The sequence below is a fragment of the Mirounga leonina genome, unplaced genomic scaffold, assembly GCF_011800145.1.
Source record: "Mirounga leonina isolate KUSES-001 unplaced genomic scaffold, KU_Mleo_1.0 Mir_101595, whole genome shotgun sequence".
NCBI classification, from domain to species: domain Eukaryota; kingdom Metazoa; phylum Chordata; class Mammalia; order Carnivora; family Phocidae; genus Mirounga; species Mirounga leonina.
The window spans coordinates 800,771-822,525 of record NW_023270158.1 but is presented as its reverse complement, the minus strand read 5'-3'; the positions used below and the strand labels follow the sequence as shown (position 1 = coordinate 822,525).

Genomic DNA, 21,755 nt, shown 5'->3' with positions numbered 1-21,755 from the left:
GTATGCCTGGAGGGAGAGGGGATAGGAGAAGGTGATGGGAGAGAGGTAGGGAGGTCAGATCACGTGGCCATAATGAAGATTCTGGCTTATCCTCTAAGTCAGAAAGCCATTGGAGATTTAAATCAGAGTGACATGATCTGATTTATGCCTTAAAAGGAACTTTCTGACTACTGTATTTCTTTGATCTCTTTTCCCTTTCTCACTACCCTGCCTCTACATCTTTCTCCTTAGAAAGCAGGAGTAGCTCAGGAAATGATTATCTATTGGATTTGATGAAGTCTTCGTTAGTTCTGATCCTGGCACATGAAGGGTCTCCTAGCTCTTGATTCTATTATTTTTGGGGACCTGGAACCTCTCATGAGGCTTCAGTCTGCATGAGGACTGGCCAAGCTGTCCATTTCATGACCAGCCCTGGGTCCTACCAGAAGGCCAGTGTTATACACACTTCAAAAGAGCACCCCAGAGCTTTGTTCTCCTCTTTGAAGACACATTCACCTATTTATGAATCATTTGTGCCAAGGTGATAATGTGCTTTCTAAATGCTGATTCATGGTCTAAAAGCATCACATATACACTACCTTCAGCTTGGGGGAAACTATATTACTTGGTTTTTTTTAAGATTTTATTTATTTATTTTGAGAGAGAGCATGCAAGCAGGGGGAAGGTTAGAGGCAGGAGAGAATCTCAAACAGACTCCATGCTGAGCGCGGAGCCCAACACGGGCCTGATCCCACGGCCCTGAGATCATGACCTGAGCCGAAATCAAGAGCCCGAAGCTTAACCAACTGAGCCACCCAGGCGCCCTATATTACTTATTATTTTTAATGTGTTTGCATCAAAGTAGGAATATTGCATTTTTTTCTTATGTGGGGCATGTGTAACAATGTGAAGGTCATTTTCCCTTTTTCAAGAATGGAAATAACACCTCCTAAATTGAGTTCTGCTGGTCTTTTGTCACCCCCAGTATCTTTTTGGCCATCAATTGCATAAGATATTACTCTCTGTGAGGATATTCTTAATGCTGTATGTAGTATTAATTTCTCTTAGGCATTTTCAACAGAAATCTGTTATATGCCCTCTTTTACCAAATTATTTTGTCATCCATGAGAGTGAGTCAGTGGTACTATGACTTTTTACTTTCTCAGCTTTTATTTTCCTAAACACAGTGTATATAGTGAACAGGTAAGAGTCTGAGGAGTTAGGAAACAAATTATGCTGGATGTTCAACCCCCAATATGACAGGTGACTTTGGGTGAGGCATTTAATTCATGGAGCTTCTGTTTATCTATTGACCAAAGGATGGATATGATCCTTTGGATCTGGCCACCTTGGACAATTATTAGAATTGAATGCTATTGTGGACATCAAAACATTCTGATATGTTGAAAGCACTGTATGAGTATGAGGTTGTGGTGTTATCTTTAGTTCTACTTTGTGATCTATGAAGAGCATGCATTACTTGAATCATTTAAATTATACTTAAGAAAACCCAAATTGGTGAAAATAAGAAAGAGTTTAAAGCAGAGGCTGAAAGATTAAAAAAATATATCTGGCAGACATATGACTTATATTCATTCCACAAATTGGCTTCGGGCTTAAACTAGGAAATGCATAAATTAAAAAAAATTCTCAATAGATTTTTTTTTTTCCAAAACTGTGAATCTTATGATAGGGAATTTTGTGCTGTGTTTTGGATAGAACTTTCTTATTTGATATTAGTTGACTAAGCATATTATAAAATGATACTCATTTAATCTTTATTGGAAAATTTGGTTTCAGAATTTGGCAGTTCCGTTCAGCAGCACAAATGAGGAGCTTAATGCTAACACTGGAAGGATTTTAAAAATATCTACAGCAAGTCTGGTTTGTAGCATCTGTTTGGGGCCAAGGTGTTTGAGAATGCCATAAAGAGTCTTAAGCCTTAAGTCATCTCTATCTGTTGTTAAAACCGAATGGTAGGAATTCAAAAATATTTAAAAGACAAATCTCCCACTAATCCATTGTCTGAGAAATGGTAGCAGTAGTTGGTTACTTCATGTCATTGCTTTGTTGGGAAAAACTTATATAACTTTGTCAATAGGCACATCATATCCTCCCTCACCAACTTTTTCCTAGCTGTAGTAATAATATTCACTGGGCATTTGAGCTTTGGCAGGCAGTGCAGAGAACCCACGAAAACATAGCCACTTTCTTCCAGAAGCTTCCAATCTAATAAAAACTGGTAAGTTCTCTTCCTCAGATCCATGTTTTTATTCTTGAACTATTTTCCTTCAAATACTATTATGAAAGAAAAATGTCCTAAATAAAATCTCCAATAACATTATAGGGGAGTTATCTATTTTGCCAGAGTATGCAGCTCAAAAATCTTTTCCCTGAGATTTTATCTTATTTATATAACTCAAATCAGTGCACTGAAGAATTCTTTCCACTGAATGTAGACTAGAATCAGAGATAAGCCAAGAATCCCTCTTGCCATCCAGGATGTCTTTGCCTACTTGAGTGGCTGGCAGGTATGTTTAGAGGAGAATCTTTTTTAAAACTGTCTGATGTGGGGACCACACCCCCCTGAAAATTATATGGTACACACATTGATTAGATATGATCATTTAGCTTAGGATTATCCCCCAAGGTGCCTCCCCATCCCTCCATAAGCAACATCAGGGCTCTTCCTAAGATACTTACGGAGTCAGGCCCATGTTTGGAAGGCATTTTAGCCTCAGTTTACTACTTTTTAGTGGGAGGAAGAGAAATGAGAACAATCAAAGACTTTGCCTTATTTGTTTGGAAAGGAATGAGCAATAGGACAGAAATGATGTTTTAGGAATGATACAAAAAACATAGCATTAATCTTGCCAAGGTGAGGAACTGTAAAGCTTCTTTCCCAGTGGATAACCAATACTATTCATGATAATAAGAATTTTACTATTATCTATTAGTTATTGGAAATTTACTGTGTGTTAGACACTAAGCTAATGGCTTTACTTGCATTTTTCTCATTTTATCCTCTTAAAACTCTATGAAACAGGAGCTATTCAGGAAAAGTCAGGTAACTTATCCAAGATCACACTGTTGATAGGTGGCCAAGCTAATCTTTCTATCTGCAAAATTCCTGCTTTTAGCCATTCTACAATATTCCTCTCTATGGAAATGATTCAATATTTGAATAGGTTTAAAAGGCCATAAACATTAACTTATAAATCTGCATCTTATCTGAAAATATGATGATGGATTTCTTTGATTAAGGAAAATCTGCAAGGGGTTAAGGTGAATTTCCTCTACTTCACTGAGGTTTTCAGATTTTTTTTTTTCATCATAGAACTCCATTCCTGACAAAACCAGGATGGCTAGGTGGACAGATTGTTCTTTTAAATTTCTTTTCATTTTGGTATTTCATGATCCCTCAGTGTTCTTGGAACTTTTGCAGAGCTCATACGAAGTATCCACTATTCATTTTGCCCACAGTGACTCCCAGTAGTTCCACATACCTGTTTCTCTGTTTCTGCAAGGAGAATAATATTTTTCCTTTCTTCCTGGGGACACTATAAGCAACTATTATATTAGGGCAGAACATCATAGCTCTAAGTGCTTTAAGTTTGTGAGAAAGACCAGAAACAAAAATCCAAGTTACCATTGTCATCCAACTTACTTACATTGTGGTGCAAAAATGGCAAGACTCTTAGGGAAGTTTTGTGGCACACTTAGCTTTATTGAAATTGAACAAATATTTTTAATAATCCCTTTGACAGCACATGTAAAATTTAAGTTTTTCATTATATTTTTACAGGTTGTCTTTTATCTGAGTAAGCAAAAATACGTCTTTTATTTATTTTTTCTTACTTAAAACATGTAGCCAGGATTCAAACCACGTAGCTCTGGTACCAAAAAGGCAACAGGTTATGAAAATCACAGTACAATTTTAAAATTCTTTAAGTTAGTTAAGGATATTTAAAACAATATTCACTTGATTGACAGTAGAAATCATGGGTCATTTGACATTAGGACTAGTAGTTACACCTACAATGAGAGCAGAAATGGAAAGTTCAAGCTAATATGAGCTACATCATTCAGGACACACCATCTCCATAAATACTGTGGCCAAGAGGTTGCAATGGCTAAGTCACACTTGAGCAGTTAAAGTCACATGTAAATATAGCTAAAGCGAAAAAAATACAGTGTGCTGATCGGGATCTAAAATAAAATGGGCATTTATTTTTAAGAGGGTATACTATCAAATCAGTTATGACACACAATTTAAACCCCCAAATTACATTTAGGAAAGAAAAATAATATTAAATTGCACACCTACACGGACAGTAAAGTAGAAATCTGTTCTTTGTGGTTGGTGTTTATTTTCTGTTGTTTTTTTCTCAATAAGTAGAAATAATTTATGACCCACAAAAGGATTTCTCAGGTGAAACACTAATTACAGACATTGTAAAGAACTGTAGCTCAGACTCTGTGGCTCAGAGTACTTGTTTTAAAAACGAGGCAGCATTTTCCTGAAAAAGTTTGGTCCTTGACTCACTATAGGCTAGTCACTATGGTCAGATGGTAAGCATTTTCCATGTGTGTGTGTGTATGTGTGTGTGTGTGTGTGTGTGTGGTCTAAGCTAACTTTTCAGTACCAGAATTAGTCAAAACCAGACCAAACCAAAGACAAATAGCTTTCGAGAACTTGACCTTGCATATCATGTCTAATTAATACATCATCTGAAAGAACAATGCTAAAGACTGTGAAGAGAATTATGCTCACATGATTCTGTAACACCTTAATTTTGTGCAAACATTTTCCTTCATTGCCCAGATAACTTATCTTTATTCATGTAGGTGCCAGGAAACCTGCTCTCATGATCTTCCCGCCCCCCTCCCCCGGTCTCCTCCTCTGTCAAAGTGATATAAAGACAATTTCACTGTGTATTTACAAGCACAATAGTTAGGCAAGAAAGTCCAGGGTCTGAAGGGCACATCTATTTCTTGTGAACATCTTCATGCCGAATGATCTTGTATGTGATCCAGTAAAAGATGTTGAAAATGAGGAAGGCCAACGGGAAGGCAGCTCGAGATATCGTGTCAATCCTTTTTGCCCGGTCCACGAACTTCTTCTTGATGGCATCTGCATCTTTTGGGGGTTGTGGGAGTGGGTTGGCAGGTGTGGCCTTGACAGCTGTTCCATCTTTCACTTGGAGGCAGTGACCCATCCCATAACCACTGAAATTAAAACGACTTTCACGAGTAACATCTTCTTCCTGGGAGAATAAAGACAGAGGAAGCACAGATTGATTGTCAGTCAGATCAGATGGAAGATGCTTAAAATTCTTCAGAAGTAAAAGGATAAATCACAGTTAACTGGTAGTGTGGGAGGCTTTTGGAATGTGGAGTTCTCTTTCAAGTTCAACTCAATTATTCATGGAACAGATATAGTTTATTAACTTTCAGGCTGAAAAATTAAGAGTAAGAATAACGACTTTGGGGGCGCCTGGGTGGCTCAGTCGTTAAGCGTCTGCCTTCAGCTCGGGTCATGATCCCAGGGTCCTGGGATCGAGCCCCGCATCGGGCTCCCCGCTTGGCGGGAAGCCTGCTTCTCCCTCTCCCACTCCCCCTGCTTGTGTTCCCTCTCTCGCTGTGTCTCTCTGTCAAATAAATAAATAAAATCTTTAAAAAAAAAAAAAGAATAACGACTTCGTGGTCATTTTAATTAACAAACAGAAACACTTACATTATATTCAGCACTGACTTTCCCAAAATCTAGTTTATTGATCCATAACTTTGAATGGACTGTTTTAAAGCCAAGCCTCCAGATCCAAATATTATACTCTACATCTATATAGAGGACCCTTTGTTCATTTACTCACTTACACATCATTCATTCATTCAAAAAATCATTTACTGAATCCCTGCTGTGTACCTGGCCTTGAGCTAGGAAATTTTAGAAATTGTAAATTTTTCCTAAATTTAGGAAAATTTAGCTAGCAAATTTGTGGCCCATTCACAGCCTAGTTCCTTCCATTAACATTGGCTTTAATGTTAATGTTAGACCTAAGATTAACCCCCTGAATGTATACCTGTTTCCCCTCCAGTCCTCTAGTTCATCTCAGCTATATATCAGAGATTAAACATTCACTATGTGGTGCTGAATATTTCTACCATGGCTAATTGTCTGGTGTCAATTTTTTTTAGGCAATCTAATTTTTTAAATTGTTTTTTTAAGATTTTATTTATTTATTAGAGAGAGAGAGAAGGAGTAGGGGGAGGGGCAGAGGGAGAAGCAGACTCCCTGCTGAGCTCGATCCCGGGATCCCAGATCATGACCTGAGCTGAAGACAGATGCTTAACCGACTGAGCCACCCAGATGCCCTAATCAAGCGTTTCATTTTCTTTCCTGTATTGTGAGCATGCAGTATTATATTAATGTCAAGTGTGCAATACAGTGATTCAGCGATTCTCTACATTACTCAGTGCTCATCATGATAAGTGTACTCTTAATCCCCATCACCTGTTTCACCCATCCCCCCACCCACCTCCCCTCTGGTAACCATCAGTTTGTTCTCTAGAGTTAAGTCTGTTTCTTGGTTTGTCTCTCTCTCTCTCTCTTTTTTCCCTTTGCTCATTTGTTTTGTTTCTTAATTTCCACATATGAGTGAAATTATATGCTATTTTTCTTTCTCTGACTGACTTACTCACTTAGCATTATACTTTCTAGCTTCATCCATGTCGTTGCAGATGGCAAGATTTCATTCTTTTTTATGGCTGAGTAATACTCCATTGTGTGTGTTTGTGTGTGTGTGTGTATCTATATATATCACATTTTCTTTATCCATTCATCTATTGATGGACACTTGAGCTGCTTCCATAACTTGGTTATTGTAAATAATGCTGCTGTAAACATCAGCATGCATGTGTCCCTTTGAATTAGTGTTTTTGTAATTTTGGGGGACATACCTAGTAGTGTGATTGCTGGATCATATGGTAGTTCTATTTTAACTTTTTGAGAAACTTCCATGCTATTTTCCACAGTGGCTACACCAGTTTGCATTCCCACCAACAGTGCACGAGGGTTCCTTTTTTTCTCCACATCCTCACCAACACCTGTTTTCTAGTGTCAATTTTTAACATTGATTCTTTTGTTATTTATCTCTACCATATTTAAACATGGGTCATTTTAACAGATGTCAATGGTATTTTATGTTGATTGTTTCTATGTGAATTAAATAAAACACTAAAAAAACTGCAACCTCAGGGTAAAGTGCAAATAGCCTTAGTAGAATCAAATGTATGGAATCTCGGTGTGTGGTTGGGTCAAAATGGTGGAGTTGGAAAGGTGGGATTGAAATGAACTGCTTAATAAAAATTTAGTTCTAGGGGCGCCTGGGTGGCTCAGTCAGTTAAGTGACCAACTCTTGGTTTTGACTCAGGTCATGATCTCATGAGTCGTGAGACGGAGCCCTGTGTCGGGCCCGCGCTCAGTGCAGAGCCTGCTTGAGATTCTCTGTCTCTGTTCCTCCTCCCACTTGTTCATATTCTCACTCTTTGTCTCTCCCTCTCTCTCAAATAAATAAATAAATAGTAAAAATAAAAATTTAGTTCTAAATAACCATCGATTGAATCTTCTTTTGAAATGAGTTCACTGCCTTCCACAATACTGTTCAACCCCTGGGAGTTACCAAAGGCAGGGCACTCTTTATTTTGCCAGATAATACCAAGGCTTATGTTTCCCAAAACACAAGAAAACTTGGTATGAGTTTTATTTTATCGGTGTTTATTGCATATCAGTTGTGCCTTCAGCCACATGTAAAAGATATCTTGAGTGAAGTACTTGAACATAGTATGAATGAGAGCCCAACTGTAATCCAAATGGTACAGCAAGGACAAATTTATGGCAGGAAAATCAGGCCAGAGCTCTTATAATAAAGTAACTGTAAATCTACTCCTTTATAAAATCATCTCCCTGGTACTTTTATTTATATGGGATTATTCTATACAAGTTGGTTTAAGACATTCTATCTCATTTCTTAACAAAATATAATGAAGGATTTTTCATGCAACAATGAATTATTGAGTGTTGAGTCTATGGCAGGCATTTTGCTAGGTCCTCAGAAACAGTTGATGAAGTTGGACAAGAGCCCTACTTGCATGGAGCTTTCAGAACCCAGTGGAAGTGTTCAACCTAAAGACATTATCATAAAAGGAAGCTGGCTAAGAAAACCCAGCCTGACATTAGAGTATCTTGATGTGCCCAGCTATATAAGCTCAAAAATGAAGACTTTAATTGGACTCAGATTCAAATATTGAATCTGTTTTCTTTGTCTTAAAATGTGAATGATTTATAGATGCAAAAGTTTTAAATAAGTGAAGTATTTAAAAATGTGGCATAAACATATTAATTATTACAATGTTATCAGAAGATTTATTCAGTACTTAGCAAGAAAGGAACCACACAGGTCATTAGGGGGAGGGGACTTGGGAGTCACATGGGTTATAGCTGTCTTGAACTTTCTATTACTAACTAGTAATTAGATCTCAACTACTGAGTGAGAGAAGTAAAACAGTGCCAGTTGGTTTAGTAAACAGAGATACAGACTAGGAATTTGGATATTTGGGTTCTAGGTCAGGCTCCAAGCATTGTAAGCTGTGTTGATCCTAAGCAAGTTATTTATTCTTTAAAGACCTCAGGGGGTCGCCTGGGTGGCTCAGTCTGTTAAGCGTCCTACTCTTGATCTCAGCTCAGGTCTCAATCTCAGGGTTGTGAGTTCAAGCCCCGTGTTGGGCTCCACACTGGGCGTGGAGCCTACTTAAAATGAAATAAATGAATTAATTAAATAAAGACCTCAGGGACCTCATACCAAAAATGTCAAGGCTGGACTAGATCTGTGGGTCTCAGCTTTGACTGTTGGGGAACTTTTACAAGTATATGCATGCCTGCCTCCCCTCCAAACCCCTTCCAGACCAAATGAATTAGAATTTCTAGGGAGATTTAAAATCCAGTGACTCAAGCACCCGGCTAGCTCAGTCGGTAGAGCATGAGACTCTTAAAATCCAGTGACTCTAATGCAGAAGGTTGGAAACCAGTGACCTAGATGAGCTTTAAGGTCCAGCTCTAAAATGCTGAACCTATTCTATATTATTAAGTATAAAATTACTTTTCGAATGGGAACTATTCCTCAAAGTACATTTCCCCTTATCTGCCTAAACTTACTGTGCTGTTTTTCCTTTCCATATCTGTAGAATCTTGCAAATTGCTGTTCTCACCTCTATAAACATTTAGAAACTCATGATTAAGCATATAGATCACTGCCTGAGTGAGATAAGATTCTTTTTAAATTCCTGGATCCCTGAAGAAATAGAAAAGTTAGTTAGCTAGTAACCTGCTTTAGCATGCAGAACAAAAGGAAACCTAAATACCCACATCCATGTTTCTTTTCAGACTGACTCATTCATTTAATTTCTATAGTTTCTCCTCACATACTGTGAATGGACAGCCGAAGAGATTAACTCATTCAATTAAGTACAGAGCTAGAGTAGAATGATGCCAGGTTAGGTTATCATTAAGTTGTACATTGCCTGGCAAACTGTGGCTGCTTAATAAACATTTGTTGAGTAATGAACAAAAGGGAATTTTAAGAGGGCTTTTTCTATTCTTGAAAATACTTTCTTCATTCATTCAATGGTACTTCAAATTATGCTTCTGAGCATAGTTACAGCTAATTAAATCCATTCTTTAAAATTCTCCACCACAAAAATAAATTTGTCATAGGTAGAAATTATCCATTTAATTTTTTCACATGCAGAAGATATGAATGCTAGTTTAAGGGTCTTCTTACTTACCATTATGACTCATTCAATGCATTTTAAACATAGAACTTTAAATTATCCACATCAAAGGGTATGGTTTTGATTCAGAAAACATAATTGCAACCAGTTTGAATTTTTGTGTTATAATGAATGACTAATTGCCTTTATAGCAGGTTCAGAATAAAATGTGGTAATATGGCAAGATTCCTATATGAGGGTAAAATGGAGATGAGCTTGAGTCATGGTTAAGCTGAAGCTAAAAGAAAGAACAATCTGTAGGCACAGCTTAATTGAACATATTAACAGGGAGAATCAGATCTTCCCAGTATGGAAAGAATTTTAGGCATATATTCTCCACTTATTCTAATTAGCCGGGAAACCAATTAGTTAAGTATTGCTGCTGACCCACCATCTTCAGGAACTTTGAACAGTAAATACTTCTAGATCCCTCTGTTTTGTTATTCACTGATTAAATTTCCACAGAAAATGAATCATCCAAAGCTTCAATACGTTCAATTTCTATATCCCACTTTGAGAAAAATCTCCTTAAATCCTATCCTGCCATATGAAGCACTGTCATGGCACTATGTAATTCATTTGAGATTTGTTATTTTATTTAATTCATGCCTCAGTTTTACTTACTGTAAAATTAACTCATTCCTGTATTTGGAATAACTCTTGTGTAGATGTGAAAATAAACCTAAAGCTCACCAGAATTGCATTGTAGTGAATTATTTGTCACAAGCAAATGATTTCAGTATACTTAAAGAACATGGTATTTATAAAATGAAAGATTTTAGGGGAGCCCATAGTTCCAATTTTTCTTCTATGCCCTAGAAAGGAGGAAAGAAAAGGATTCCTAAAAACTGGTGTAGGGAAAAATTCTTTCCATCACATTTCTCAACCAGATTCTTTGATTGGATTGAGTGTCTCTTCTATAGGAATAGGAAATTCCTCAGTTGGAACTCAAGGTTGTAGTGAGCCTCAGTCAGTGCAAGGACATAATGGAATCTGTGGCCCTCCTTAGGAAACAGTGTGAGCCCATGGGGGGCGCACCTGGGTGGCTCAGTTGGTGGAGCAATCGACTCTTGATTTTGGCTCAGGTCATGGTCTCGGGGTTGTGAGATCTAGCCCTGCGTCGGGCTCCACGCTGGGCACAGAGCCTGCTTAAAATTCTCTCTCCCTCTGCCCCCCTGCCCTTCTCCCACCTCTTAAAAAAAAGGAAACACTATGAGTCCAAACACAGTAGGTTTTCCCCCGCGAAAAAGACCCCTGGTCAAATGAAGGCTGGATAATATTTAATTGTAAGGCCTGCTGATTTCTGTCACCTGGACTTGGGGAGGAGAGATGGCCTTGAGAAATTCTCAATTCTTGTGGCCTCAGTTTTCTCCTTTATGTCACAGGGACTTGGGGATCGATAGGAATAATAAATAGTAATCATTTATTGATTATAACTATGTACTAAGCCCTTAAAACTACAGTAAGTCCTTTCACCAAACTGACTGTGGAAATCACATGCTTTCAGGGAAAATTGAGACTGAGAAGAGTTATGTGGCTTTCCAAAGTTATATTGCTAATAAATGTTGAAGCTGAGATTCAAATTCAGGTCTGTCTGATCCCAAAACTGTCTGATTCCAAAGACTCTGAAAGTCTGTGATTGTTATGAATTTGTCCCTATCAAATCCCAAATAGCTTCACTGAAGATTATGGATGAAGAATCTGACTGAACTTTGTAGAACAACAAATTTGCAGTAAAGTAAACCAAATGTAACCCCCTTTGTTGTTTAATGACATCTTGTAAAATGAATTAAAACTGTCAAAGTGTCATTCTGGGCAGACAGTAAATAGCAATTTTTCCAAAAGGAAAGCTTATCATTGGAGCAGCTCTTTTTCAATGCAGGATATCATTCATGTTATCATTCATTCATTTCTTGAGCACTTGCTATTCATATATTTGTATTTCCAACAAAGATTCATTGAGGACCTGTTATGTGCCAGGTGTGTGGTATGGTAAGGATACAGCAGTAAACAAGAAGACAAAGTTTCTGCTTTTTTGGAGTTTACATTCTATTGGGGAAAACAGATAGTAACAAGTAAAGAAACTATACACCCACACACACAAACACTTCTACATATACACACATATATACATATGTGTATACACACACACAATACTCCCACACACTTACGCAGACACATGCACACACAAATAATGATGAATGCTTTGAAGAAAAACAATCAAGGTAAGCAACTTAAGAGAGATGTGTGGCAGAGAAATGGATGTTTCAGATTGAGTAGTCAGAAAATGCCTAAGGAGATGCCAGGCACTGGGCCATTTGTGAGGGATCCATTGGTAAGCAAAACAGATCAAGTTCTTGCCTTTAAAGAATTCACAATCCTGAGATGAAGACAAACATAAATTAAAATAATCACAAGAATACAGAGTTGCTAACTATGATAAGGGCCCTGGAGGAAAGTTATAGGGTGCTATGTGAGCTTATTAATGGGAGTCCTGGTCTCATCTGGCAAATAGGAGAAGCTTTTCCTGGAGGAAGTGATATTTCGTTAGAGACTTGAAAAAGCAAAGGCATTAAAGAGGTGAAGGCAGAGCGGGGAGATGTCTAAGATGGGAGGGTCTGCTGCAATGGAGAGATGGTGAGATGGCTCCCGGAATGCGGGGGCAAAGTGGGGTGAGACAGGTTTCACAAGTGAGCAGGGGCTGGGTCATATAGGGCCTTACAAACCATGCCGCCTGCTTAGAGCTTTATTTTCAGAACCATGGGAAACAAAAGATGAATAAGACCTTGGGTCTTTTGGGGGCGGGACATAGAGAATAATACAAGACACATCCTTGAGATATGTACAAAGCTGTGTTGATGGTCAGATGCGCCTAGAGTCTCCAGAATTGGTGAGGGTATCCACGGTAATATAGCTGAGATACACAAGGCAATGTGCAAATCATCTGTGATTGCCCCCATCTGGAAAAGACTCTTTAGCTACCTATTGGTTTTTAGACTACATTCTCCATTTTCCTTTTTATTGTTATTTTAAAATTTTTGTTTCCCAATTATATTAAAAACTGGATAGTCAGGAACTCTGAATTTTGATAGCTGATTTCCATTATTGTCTTCATTCACTGGAGGGTAAGCTCCTGAGAGTGTGCTAAAGTCATCTCTGGAGCCCTATTCTCTGGTACAGTGCTGGTCCTGTGACAGTTATTCAATAACTATGCCTGCCATGATCCTCTTGATTCTGAGTAAAAGCTCAGGAAGGATATGCTCCCTGGGAGAGAGAAGGGGATAGTGACTGTCTCTTAGTTGATCTCCCTCTTTTTGCCAATTGCAGTCCTTTCTGCAGCCTCTAAGAACTTCCATCCCTATCCCTCTCACTACAGACACAATAGCCTTGATACTGGAACCGAATCTGAAAGACTTCGGTTGAATTCACATCTTTACTATCTCCTAAATGTGTGGGTTTAGGAGATCCCCTCAGACTTTTTGCCCTCTCATTTCCTCATTTTTAAAAAGAGAAAATTAGTCATTTGGCCATCTTCTGAGTTTCAGTATAGGACTATAATGCTGGCTAGTATGTTGCCTTAAAACTGATCTCTAGCTGGTTGATATGTCTAAGAGTTACCTTCGCAACCAGAGACTAGAGAGTATGTAAATGAGGGTCTTAATGTCTTCTTCCTATCCCTGCCCTGATAGTTTCTGCTAAGGTTGGCTTCATGGGCATGCATACTGTGCAGTCACACCTGGGCCCAGTGCTTAGAAGGGTCCATACTTGGTTTCATGCTTTGCTAGAGGCATCTTAAAATTCATAATATTTTTGAACAAGGGTCCCACATTTTCATTTTGCACCAGGCCCCACAAATTTTGAAGCCAGCCCTGCTTTCTGCTGTCATAGGGTTGAGGGAATGCCATTGGCCCACTGCTTCTATTCCCCGACTTCATAGTTTTCAACAGTTTCGTCTCCTTAATGACCACTCCCAAGCTCCTTTGTGTGACATTCAAGGTCCCCTATGTCCTGCCTTATACCTACTTCTCTCATGGGGTTCCATGATCTGTGATTTTAGTCAACTGCTTCCCTTTGCATTAAATACCCCTCACCTCTCTTCACCTGGTGAGCTCCTGCATATCCTTCAAGACCCCGCTCTGCCATCATCCCATTCAGGATGCCTATTTTTGACCCCTGAGCCTGGGTCATGAGTTTCTCCTCAGAAGCACCTGGTACATGCTTCCATAACAGAACCTGCTTCATCATATTAAAATCAGCTGTTTACATGTCAGCCTCCTTGATGACCTTCAAGTATAGGGATGCAGTTTCTCATATCTTGATAGCCCCAGTACCTAGAACAATACTTGGCTGAAGCTTCCTATGTCGAATATATATATAAAGGAAATGCTTCTTAAATGAATAGTAGAAAAAAAAGTCTTTTGTAATACGAAAAATGCTTTCCTTGCTTACTTATCATGTCGCTTATTTTTGCATATTGAATTGACATAAAATTAGGGCAAAATTTAAACTTAACAGTGCCACTCAAGGACTGAGGTGTTTATGGTCTATTTTTGAAACACTGTCCATTTTTTTGGTCCACTGTTAAGCTAGTAAGCAGCCCAGATAGTGTGAAAATACATAAATTTAGATCAAACTCATTAACAACCTTAGCAAACAATGTACACTCATTTGCAAAGAAAATAAATGGCATAGACAAACATGCCAGAATACAAAGAAACAATTTTTAATTTATGCATCTATTTGCAAGTCAAAACAATAATGCTAGGTAAATGAAAAGACAGTACATATTAGATATATGCAAATATTTCACCAAATAAATTAGACCTTATCAGTTATTACCCATAGCAAAGACTAAATTTGCATAACGTTAAGGGTATCTGAGCTCACATGCCGCCCATCTGGGCGTGGTGAACAGAATATAATTCCTGTAAATCTATGGTCATCACCAAACATCGGTTTTATGTCATGAAATTCTAATTAATGGAACATTTTCTTCACAAATCTCTTAAAACAAACGAATGCATGCCCTGTGGTGCTGTGCATCGTTTAGCTATCATTTCACAAAACCTCCTTCCTTGCCTGGGTCACATGTTATTTTTGCATGTCTCCATGTGAGCATAAAAGCCCACAGTGCCTCTTATGCAGGCCAAAGCTCACCTCCAGTAACGGGGGGAATATGTGGCAAGGAGGTCAGACGGGACTCAGTTGTGGTATGAGCTGGCATTCCAGGACTGAGCCTGCCACAGCCTCCAAATGCCTTGCAGGGGTTGGGGCCCAGGAATGGGGTTGGGCTAAGACTCCTGGTTATCTACAAAAACCCATCTGTCTCTCTTGTTCCAGTGGTGGATCTTCCTTTGGCTCAGGGTTTTTTAACTGTAGCCTACTGACATTTAGGACCAGGTGATTATTTGTTGTAGGGAACTGTGTTGTATGTTTTAGGATATTTAGCAGCATCTCTGGCTGCTATCCACTAGATGCAAGTAGCACCCTTCCTTCCAAGTTGTGATAATGAAAAAATGTCTCCAGACATTGTAAAATCGCCCCTACTGAAGAGGCCCTGTTTCAGCCGGTCACACATGTTGCACATGGGGAGACTGCATTTTCTGGCCTCCCTTGCACCTGTGTGGGGCTAGGCAGCATATCAAGTACCAGCAAGTCCAGTCAGCCCCATCTCCAAACCAAAATCTAGTCACTTTTAACTACCTCCAATGTTGCATGCTGGTCTGAGTCGCCCAATGGTGGCTCATCAGAATCACTCCCACCAGAATTACTGTAATAGTCTTCTATCTGGTCCCCTGGCTTCTAGATCCTCCCTCCCAACAATAATGTCCATTTTTAGGACCCCAACTCGAGGGATCCTGTTAAAATGTGAGTCAAGGGAGATCCTCATCAATTCAAAACTCTCCAGTGGATCTCACCTCACTCGGTAAAAGACAAGTCCTTGCAATGTCCCCTTTACCTCTCAGACCTTAACTCCTGCTGCTCTCCTTCCAGCCCAGGTGTCAGCATACCTTTTCTGTGAAGGGCCAGATAGTAAATATCTTAGACGTCATGGGCCCTGCAGTCTTTGAAGTATACGTCCTTTCAATGAACATGTGGAATCTAATTCTCTGAAGTGACATATAAACTTGACTCTACTTTGGACCACACCTCACCCGCAACACCATGTTTTTAATGGACTGGAAGTCATTATTTAAAAGTAATTGTTTGACTTCTGGCTCAATATCTATAAAGCAGAAATGTTTTCACTTCATGTCAGCTGTAGTCCTAGGGAGTAGTTTAGAAGTTGATAACATGCTTCTGAGGCTTCGATTCCTCAAGAGCGAAGCAATGCCTTGTGTCTGGAAATTCTTTCCTAGTAATCTCTGTCAATTCTGGCCTAGCGAGAATGCTCAGAAGACACCCGAAATTCTAAGAAGCATGAAGGGTAACATCTTCCATCTGGAGTATGAGCTGTTCGATTATTAACATAGTTTGCCATCTGTTCTGGGTGCAAACAAAGTGAACATTGCGACTGTCTACAGAGCGCAAACTGAAGGGGATGGATGATCAGAGTATGAGCCCTCTGCCAAACTAAAAACAAGAACAGCAGCAGCAGCAACAAAATCACATTTACTTCCTTTCTAACTTGGATGATCGTGACTGCCAAATTCTCTGGACCATTATCGGCTCGTGTGTGTGTGTGTGTGCGTGCGCGCGCACGCGTGCACGTACACACTTGGTGTCAAAAAGTGGCTTGTTAGGCTAACACATAGCTATTGTTAGGATTAGCTGTCGTTTTCCTGGCACTGCCATTTCTGCTGAAGAGCCTGCCTTAAGGCTGGGAAAAACTACACTTCCAACAATTCCCTTCTTGCCTGGTTCCATGTTAAGGTTTGTCAGGGAGAAGAATTTGAGATATTTCAAAGGTGGGAAGGAGGCAGAGGCTATTCTATTTGGGAGTCTGTGGATGTCAGATGAGGCTGCTTTGTTAGACATAGTGGGATTCCAGATCTTTCAATGGGCTCCCATTTTATGATCTCACTTTCCAGGCTGGCTATGGTGGCTTCTCAGATTTCCCTGTGAACACCTCTTTTTCCACCCAGAGCTTCAAGTTAAAGTCCTCTCTTCTGACTATAGCCTTCCAGACCTTCATTCCTGTAGTTACTCTTCATATTCATATAAACCCTGATTTCTATATTAAACCCCTTAATATGGTAGTATGTTTAGTGTCTCTGTTTTCCTGACTAAACCCAGACAGATATAGATAATATAGGTACTTCAGACTTATAAGTACAAAACACCTTTTGAATGCAAGTTACTATAGTTTTATTCAATTAAGACGTATTAAGCATCATAATGTCCCAAACATTGAAAAGAAATAAGGATGAAAAAGACAGAGTCGTGCCCTTGAAGGCAGCAGGGGTTTGGGATAGGGGTTTAGAACATGTAGACCCGTGGTTCCCAACCAAGAGTGATTTTACCCACCAGGGGATATCGGGCAATGTCTGGAGACATTTTTGGTTGTCATAATGGAGGAGATGGTCCTATTGGCATCTAGTGGGTAGAGGCCAGGATACTACTAAACATCCTACAGTGCACAGGATACTCCACCACAGCAAAGCATGAATTATCTAGCTTGAAATCTTTTTTTTTAAATTTTATTTTATTATGTTCTGTTAATCACCATACATTACATCATTAGTTTTTGATGCAGTGTTGCATGATTCATTGTTTGCGTATAACACCCAGTGCTCCATTCAGTACGTGCCCTCTTTAATACCCATCACCAGGCTAACCCATCCTCCCACCCCTCTCCCCTCTAGAACCCTCAGTTTGTTTCTCAGAGTCCATCATCTCTCATGGTTCGTCTCCCCCCTCCAATTTCTCCCCGCCTTCATTTTTCCCTTCCTCTAGCTTGAAATCTTAATAGTGCTGAGGTTGGGAAACACTGACACAAACAAATGATTCCAATAGCATGTGATGTGTGCTATGGTGAAAGAATGTACAGACCAATAGGATCCTAGGGAAGGGTTAATGTTAGGCTGGAGTAATGAAGGAGAAGCTAGATGGCATCCTTTTTCTATTAGCACCAAGAAATGCACTGCCTCTGGAAGATATACATGAGTGTTACAGATATGTTACAGAAAAGTGAGCCATGTCAAGAGGCAGCCTCATTTCATCAACTGAGCCTACTTTTTAGGGCAACTATACAACAGCGCAAAGGCACTTGTCTGTGGCTTTTGGCCAGGAGTCAGTATCTTCTAATATTCCTGTATTTTAATCAGGGAGGATCTGTTACAAAAGACAGAAACCTACTTCACAGTTGCTTAAATAAATGGGGAATTTCTTCAAGAAATTACTATAAAAATATGTAAGAAAATATCATGAGTCTCCAAGGATCCAGAAGCAGTGCCCTGTAAAGGAAAGAAGCCTGGGTTCTGGATCCAGAACTCCTGGTTTCAAATCTTGGCCCTGCCACTAACCAGTGTGGGAGCTGGCTAAGTCACTCAGTCCTCTGCGTGCCTCAGTCTCTTCTGCAGTAAGAGAGAAATAGTGACAACGTCCTTTTGGATTTTTGAAAGGATTCAGTGAGATACTGCACATTAAGGGCTTTTAACAGTGCCTGGTGTATAGTATATATTCAATAAATGTTAGTTATGATGGGGATATTGATGATGGTGGGAGCAGGGCCCAGGAACTCCAGTGAGCAAGTCAGGAAATGAGATTATTCCCAATCTCTCATGGCCATTATCCTCTCCCATTTTCAGCTCTTCTCCTTTCAGTTTCCTTTACTTATGCATGTTCCAGCTGGGCTAACCCAGCCTCCACCTTGTGGAGACCTTTTCAACTCAAGTCCCTGCTATCATCTTTTTTTTTTTTTAAAGGGAGAGGGAGAGTTTTTTTTTTTTTTAATATTTTATTTATTTATTTATTTGACAGAAAGAGACACAGCGAGAGAGGGAACACAAGCAGGGGGAGTGGGAGAGGGAGAAGCAGGCTTCCTGCTGAGCAGGGAGCCCGATGTGGGGCTCGATCCCAGGACCCTGGGACCATGACCTGAGCCGAAGGCAGACACTTAACTGACTGAGCCACCCAGGTGCTCCTATCATCTATCATCTAATTAGAATACTCTTCATTCAAATTCTTGAAAGAGAGAATTTCATAGATATCCCAGCTTATAGACTGTTGTGCTTGGGTCATTGAATAGGAAAAGGGGTAAGAAATACGGAATAGCCTGAGGACAGGGTAAGATGCAAGCATGCTGAATGTCCCCAAAAGCATACCACTTGAGGAACCATAGAAGGAACAAGAGAGGCTGGCCTTGGAAACAGATGAGCCTGGCTCATATGACAGGTGTTTTCAAAAGAGTGAAGAGCAGTTGTATTAATGGCTCCCAGGTTGCTAATCAGAAACAACTGGTTGACATTACAGGGAGACAGAAGTCAACTTACCATGAGGAAGAACTTTTAACAACTCTGTGACTGGACGTGGAGCACACCACCTTGGAAGGTAATGAATTCCTTGTTGATAGAGATGTTTAAGCCATTTAATCATTTGTTGGAGATGTTGGGTATTGGCATAACATGTTGGTTAGGCAACTAGATGACCATTTCTGTACCAGTAATTGTGGTAATCTCTGATCATATAAAAATTACTAAGGTCAGAAGTCTAGGAGGGCAAAACACATGGAAGGTGCTGACCCATGTACAGGAAAGATGTATTCAATAAGCTGTGCCCTGCTATGACTCTCCTTGACCTCTTGGAGATTTCTAGTCATTCTGATCTCATTTTGAGAAACCCTGCCGTAATATAATCAGCCCCACAGGAACAGTTTGGTTCAGGTGTATTTTCTCTTTCAGTTATCTTTGACTTGCACAGTATTTTATTTCATTATTTCTAAGGGTTTCATTTAAGCAACAAGTCCCTTGCTACTATTACAATTTTGAAAAAGATTCTAATATAGAATATATAAAATATAGGCTATAGAATAATGAAACCCCCCAAATAGTAACATATAACCTCACATTATATGAAGAATTAAGCCCTGAGTGGGTGTATTTCTGGAGGTCAACACACCATATTCATGGAACCCTATCTTTATTCAGTTTTGAAATCTAGAGGCCACAAGCAATAATATCAACCTTCTAAGTACCTCTTCTCTTCCCTCCCACTGCTCAGTTTCTACTGAAAGGAGCTCAGAGGGAGAGGAGGCAATGCTGTGGGCCGTCAGGGTTTGGTGAGCTGGTTGCTGGTGCAGGAAGCTCAGTACAACTCAAGAACTGAGAACTCAATCAGTAGGACTGGATCTCTGGTCTTGCCCTGGATCCCCTTCTCTCCACTTTGAAGAGACAGGTTAACGTCATGATGGCATCACCCAGGCGTGACTTGGAGAAGCATTAGGAGGCTCTGACAGAGGGGCAGTGAGGCATAGCCTGAGGAAAGAGACATCTGTGGGCCATTGCTTCATCTTCCAAAGCTGCACAACAAACACATTTTCTGCAGGTGAACAACTAGAAACCTGCTTTCTCTGGCCAATCGTTATTTCCTTCTGAATTTGAATGATCCCAATAAGCTAGGTCTTCTCAAATGAATATGGAGTGTAGGTTCTGTTTTAAAATTAGCAGTTACTGAAGCATATGAGCACTGTAAACCACGAGGAGGCACTTTTGTAGCACTTCTCCCAAGGACATTCAAAGCAGTGAAGTGAACCAGAAACACAATCTATACTCCGTTATTCTGGATTATTATTCAGTTTTGCAGATCATCTATGTCCTAGCTCTCTTCTACCTTCCCTGCAACCATTGGTTCACTAGCACTTTACTATAGCTTCTTGCAAACAACTCTTGCCAAAAACAAAAAATAGAAGAAAGAAAATGGAAAATAATAGATAAAATGAGGTTTGTTTGTTTCCTGGAGTATCTGTAGCACATTTCCAAGATCTCCCCTTCTCTGTGCTTCATTACTATGGTTACCAGATTTAAGATTTCAGACAGAAACTTGTCTGTAGGCCCAGAGGGAAGATTGACTGCAGCAAACACAGAAGACAGAGATCGGGCCCAACTTGAAAATAATATCACTCTCTGTTGAGCTAACTGTTAACCAGTTGAGTTTCTGGGTCATTAAGTGTGTGAAGGTATGTAGCACTGTACTTAGCATATAATGGGGAATCTGCCTCCTTTTCTTTTTCAAAGAATGTCAGTGCAACAGTCATAATCAAAGGCAGAGAGTTAACGTTATGTGGTTATAAGAAAATATATTTTCATAGAAAATAGACTTAAGTTCTGGGCGGGTGCTTTTCTCCCCTCAGTCTGTATCTCCTGATAAGGCCGATGTCACACCCCACTGAGGATGACACGGCTCTCACACTGCAGGCACAGTTACTGCATGATGAACCCACAGGGCCACGGGCATCACAGTGCTCAGGTAGGGGGTGGGTGCACGCTGGTAAGACAAGGGCCAGCGGCTTGGGGGGGGGTTGGGGGTGGTGCACTAGTGAGTGCAAGGGCCACCTCCTGTCCCTTCCGTCATAGCAACCAAATAAGGACCCCTGCTACTCAATCTGTGACTGATTCCTAAGTGTGTCTGTGAAGATTTAAATCAGAGAAGCTCTGGTGAACTCGTCTGCTTGGCCTTATGCAGGCTGAAGGCACTTTTTCACCATGACCCAAGGTAGGAAACCTATTTCCCATTGCCAGCCAGGATATACACATATACACACTCCCACATACATGAGTATATCTAACAGAAACCAAAGTTTCACAAAGTGGTGTTGACTTTTCCAAAACAGAGTGCACTCTGATATTTTCTCACCTTTCCCCCCTAATTTGTATTTTTCCAAAGAGCTGGTGTTGAGCCACTGGACTGGCTTCATGACCCACAAGTCAGTCCTACCCCACGGTTTGAGAAGTATGTGTTGAATGGTCTTAATTGGTTCCTTCACTGTCAGCTGTCATTCATCAAGTATT

At 39.9% G+C, this 21,755-nt stretch overlaps 1 protein-coding gene across 2 annotated transcripts in view; it reads right to left on the bottom strand.

The window, feature by feature from the left end:
• Positions 1-3,685: 3,685 nt before the first annotated feature.
• Positions 3,686-21,755, bottom strand: part of GLRA2 (glycine receptor alpha 2) — a 176,611-nt gene continuing 158,541 nt past the window's right edge. For both annotated transcript variants that reach the window (XM_034999666.1, XM_034999675.1), the window contains exon 9: positions 3,686-5,246. In XM_034999666.1, coding sequence (XP_034855557.1) covers positions 4,968-5,246 — 279 coding nt within the window. In that variant the 3' untranslated portion in view covers positions 3,686-4,967. The remainder of the gene's footprint in view (positions 5,247-21,755) is intronic.